At 52.3% G+C, this 4,663-nt stretch overlaps 1 protein-coding gene across 3 annotated transcripts in view; it reads right to left on the bottom strand.

The window, feature by feature from the left end:
- Positions 1-4,663, bottom strand: part of LOC103129956 (transcriptional activator Myb-like) — a 13,419-nt gene that overhangs the window by 1,560 nt on the left and 7,196 nt on the right. The window contains exons 7-16 of one of the 3 annotated variants that reach the window (XM_007541212.2): positions 4,132-4,282; positions 3,909-4,064; positions 3,712-3,837; positions 3,527-3,643; positions 3,331-3,449; positions 3,183-3,261; positions 3,012-3,101; positions 758-1,027; positions 561-684; positions 427-488 (exon numbers count right to left, since the gene is read on the bottom strand). In XM_007541212.2, the coding sequence (XP_007541274.1) occupies positions 595-684; positions 758-1,027; positions 3,012-3,101; positions 3,183-3,261; positions 3,331-3,449; positions 3,527-3,643; positions 3,712-3,837; positions 3,909-4,064; positions 4,132-4,282 (1,198 nt within the window). In that variant the 3' untranslated portion in view covers positions 427-488; positions 561-594. Of the gene's footprint in view, positions 1-426; positions 685-757; positions 1,028-3,011; positions 3,102-3,182; positions 3,262-3,330; positions 3,450-3,526; positions 3,644-3,711; positions 3,838-3,908; positions 4,065-4,131; positions 4,283-4,663 lie in introns of all 3 variants that reach the window. The other 2 variants (XM_016665512.1, XM_016665511.1) reach the window with 2 other exon arrangements.

The following is a 4,663-nucleotide window of genomic DNA, read 5'->3' as shown; positions in this document are numbered from 1 at the left end:
GCGTTACGGTACGGTGCGTTACGGTACGGTGCGGTTCGGTACGGTGCGTTACGGTACGGTGCGTTACGGTACGGTGCGTTACGGTACGGTGCGTTACGGTACGGTGCGGCGCGGCGTTTGGATTGGTCCGATATGGAACCTGTCGAGCCCATCGTGGACAGTACCGGTTCTGTACGGATTGGCGTTTAGGTCCAAAGTGTTTCACATGCTGAGAACCAAACCGAGCTACCAGATCAGAACCACAAGTGGAACATCAATAACTGTTGAAGGTCAAAGGTCATCTGCACCGCCTGTTTCCACAGTTCATCCATGAATCAATACGACTGAGTGTTATCAAATCTCAGTTCTGGTTCTGGTCCAGTCTCTGGGAGCCAGAGGAGCAGTCAGTGGTGGCAGTCGGTTCTGGTTCTGGGTGTGTTAACTGACCTGTCAGAGGTGAAGCGTCCCGAACTCTGAAGGTTCTGGTTGGTTCCCACATGGATGTTCACCTGAAACAACAGAGACATGTAAGGATGGCATCACAGCGTCTGGATGGAGGTTCGTCTGTTGGTCCGGCTCACCGCTTGGTGCAGCCGGGTCTGGACCTGGTTCTGGTCACGGTGCCACATAGTGGCGGGCCTGCTGGGTCAGACTGGCCTGGTCCTCGGTTCTCCCGAACATCACCACCTGCAGCTCGCCGCTCACCTGCACACACACAGGTGAGCCTGAGAGGCAGAGCAGAACCCGGTTCTGGTTCTGAGCCAGGCCTGGCCGTTACCTCGAACGGGTTGGTTCTGTTGGCCGGACACTCGGGAGAGCCCTGGTTGGGAGCGTGCTGCTGGGCCCACCACACCTCCAGCTGCTCGTCCAGCGGGAAGCATTCGAACTCGTCGCAGGTCGGGACGAAGCGGGCCTGAGCCGGAACCGCCGAGCCGGACGGGCCCTGGACCTTCTGCTGGCCTGAACCGGAACCGACTTGGACCTGTGAGGCCGAGCCGGTCCCGTTCTGACTCTGCAGGATGGAGCTCAGCAGGCTCTCCCCGTGCACCTGCAGGTCAAAGGTCAGGAAGGTGATAAGGAGAACCTGGTTGTGAAGGTCATGTCAAGGTCACGAGAGGGACATTAACCCTCTGAAGCGTAAGTGGGTCTTTTTGGACCCGGTGAGGTCATCTTTTTGCAATATCTTTGTAATGAAAAGTTTTCATCTCTTCATATTCCAGGTATTCCTCAAGAAACATGTTACTGATATCATGCAATTAAAATGTTTAATTTACCTTTTATACATTTTAAGAAACAGCTTGTTTTATGTCACTACCCCATTCTTCTGTGAGTGGGTCTAAAATGACCCGCATTCATTTCCTGTGGAATTTAATGGGAATCTGTTTCTTACCAACTGTGTCTGTCAGGAAAACATATTTTTGTGAACCAAACACACTGAGACCTGAGTGTCACCCTGAATAATATTATTTTACACAGCAAGAACTCTTACATATAAGTATTATCTTTATTTTTTATCTCACAAATGTCTGTGTGTGTCAGCCATGAGAGCGTTATTGTCACAAATCAACATATTAGCCTTCTTCAAAGTTAGCTAGTTATCTAACCAACTAGCTAACATTACCACCTGTACTTTATTGGGCATGTGTGTGTGTGTGTGTGTGTGTGTGTGTGAGACACCCTGGATGAGAAAACCAAGAGAGAGACAGTGTTGAATGACATGCAGAACCTGTTGATCAATGTGTTCAAGGTTCTTTCTTTTATCATCTCAGTAAATAAAATAAAAATTCATAGCCATATAAATAAATGCATAAATAAATGAGCTGGTAAAGTATAGAGTGCCTTCTCCGGGTCGGGGAGGATGTCCTGCTCCGAGTGGAGGAGTTCAAGTATCTCAGGATTTTGCTCACCAATGAGGGAAAAATGGAGCAGGAGATCGACAGGCGGATGGATCGGTGCAGCGTCTGCAGTGAAGCGGCGCTGCACCGATCTGTCGTGGTGAAGAGAGAGCTGAGCCAAAACGCGAAGCTCCTGATTTACCGGTTGATCTAAGTTCCTACCTTCATCTATGGTCATGAGCTTTGGCCAAAATTAGTTTTCCCTGTAGGTGTCTGGGCTCTCCCTTAGAGAGAGGGTGAGCAGGTCAGATACCAGGAGGGACTCAGAGTAGAGCCGCTGCTCCTTCATGTCGAGAGGAGCATCTGGTCAGGATGCCTCCTGGACGCCTCTCTGGTGAGACGTTCTGAGCACGTCCCACCGGGAGGAGACCCAGGGAAGACCTAGGATACGCTGGAGGGACGATGTCTCTCAGCTGGCCTGGGAACGCCTTGGGATTCTGGAAGACATGGCTGGGGAGGGAAGTCTGGGCCTCCTTACTTAGGCTGCTGACCCCGCAACCCGACCCCGGATAAACGGAGGAAGATGGATAGATGCATGGATGGATAAATAAATCACACACATGCACACACTCACACGTGTGATACACACAGCATAATAGAATACAGACAGTAATGTTAGCTAGCTTGGTTAGCTAGCTAGTTCCAAGAAACGTGCTCTTTCACAGCCCCCCATGCCCACACACACATAATGGATGTTAACATTGTCCATTATTGACATTTCATCATTGTTGTTGTAAAATTGCTGCTGTTGTCATTTTGTTTTAAAATGTTCTACAAATTGTTCTAAAAATGTTTAAAAAAGCGAAAAATGAAAATAATTCAAACATGAAATAACTCTTGTGTGAAATAAAACACAGTACAAAGTATTATACAAAACATTATTTTGGATCAAAATGACAAAAGTAGCAAAAAAAACACACTGATTTAAACACGGGTCTAAAAAGACCCACTCAGAAGACTGCATAGTCCGTCACTCGCATCAGAGGGTTAATAAGGAGGTCTGGACCGGATTGGTTCCGGTAGCAGGAAGAGGATCAGGAGGAAACCTAAACCCCACGACTAGAACACAGATGCTGCGACATCGGACCTGACAGAACCCACTTTGGACCCGCTCAGAGGGTTCTGTGTCAGGCTGACCTCAGAGCTGCAGCTGGACTGCTGGCTGTCAGGGTCACTGCTCCTCTCTCCTCCTGTCAGGTTCATCATCAGTCTGGAGCAGGCTGCCACCTGAAGTGCGCGCACACACACACACACAGCTCAGCCTGAGCTCCAGCTGGCGGCCAGTTGGCGGCGGCCGGCTGGACTCACCTCGTCCTGGCAGTCGGGCACCTTGAGCGGCGTGGGTGTCTCCGGAGCCGAGGGGAACAGTGCTCTGATCTGCTCTGTCCTGAACGGACCAATGACGAGTTAGGGTCAGGGGTTACAAAGGGTCAAAGTGAGAAAGGCCGGAGCGGACCTGGAGCCGAGGCTGCAGTGGACACAGCAGACGTTCTGGTGTTTGAGGGAGCAGAGCGGTGTGGAGGTGAGCGGCGGGCGCTGGAAGCTCAGCTCCTCTGCAGCACTCAGGCTGAAGACCTGGGACAGGTAGACACTGAGATGGCCAGCCTGAGGGACACCTGGACATGTCTCTGTCTGTCTCTCTGTGATTCTACCTCAGCTGGGGAGAAGACTGCTGCCTCCATCATGCTGCTCCTCTCCCAGGACGAGGACGAGTCCAGGAAGGACGCTCCTTCATCCGTCTTCATCAACTGCTCCTTAACACCTGGAACCTGCACAAGACAGCAGCTGTCTCACCTGTCCTCAGAAAGCCGGGACCGGCCCTGCCACAACGCCTTACATAGCTCCTGCTCAGGTCGATGACGGATGGAGAGTCCTCTCTGAGCAGCGGCGCCTCTGGAGATGGGTGTGATGTCATTTCCTGGTAGCTCCAAGCCTCCAGGTTCTGGGACGAGCAGGACTTCTGCTGGGGACAGAGACAGACATGGGCAGGGTCCCAGAGGACAGACATAGGCAGGGTACAGTGGACGGCTTTACCATCTCCATCAGCTCAGTGGATACTCCCTGCTTGCAGCCTGAGCAGGAAGCAGGGGCCCAGGTGGAACACAGGTGGGCGGAGCTTCCATGCGGTCTGCAGGTGCTCTGATTGGAAGAGAAGCTGGACTCGTCTTTGATGGTGGACAGACTGTCGGCCTGCAAGAACACAGATCAGCATCAGCGTCCCGACCTACTAGAGGCATCCTGCTGACTGGGGACGGACCTTAGACTGGGCTCTGCGGGATGCGTGGGTCCTGGTCCCAGGTCTGGGGGCGGAGCTTGAGCCATGCAGCTGCAGGAAGTGCAGGTAACCCTCCTTCTCCACCTTACGTTTCAAGGTGGAGTTCCAATGATTCTTTATGGAGTTGTCTGTTCTGGAAGACACGGCAAAGGAGACACACCTGAGGCTGCAGACAGGTCAACGCACCTGCAGACAGATCAACGCACCTGCAGACAGATCAACGCACCTGCAGACAGGTCAACGCACCTGACACAGGTCAACGTACCTGCAGACGGATCAACACACCTGCAGACGGATCAACGCACCTGACACAGGTCAACGCACCTGACACAGGTCAACGCACCTGACACAGGTCAACACACCTGCAGACAGCTCAACGCACCTGCAGATAGGTCAAAGCACCTGCAGACAGGTCAACGCACCTGACACAGGTCAACGCACCTGACACAGGTCAACGCACCTGACACAGGTCAACGTACCTGCAGAAATGTCAACGCACCTGCAGATAGGTCAA

Source organism: Poecilia formosa, unplaced genomic scaffold (genome assembly GCF_000485575.1).
Source record: "Poecilia formosa unplaced genomic scaffold, Poecilia_formosa-5.1.2 Scaffold593, whole genome shotgun sequence".
NCBI classification, from domain to species: Eukaryota; Metazoa; Chordata; class Actinopteri; order Cyprinodontiformes; family Poeciliidae; genus Poecilia; species Poecilia formosa.
The sequence above is the reverse complement of the archived record's forward strand: the minus strand, read 5'-3'. Positions and strand labels throughout refer to the sequence as shown.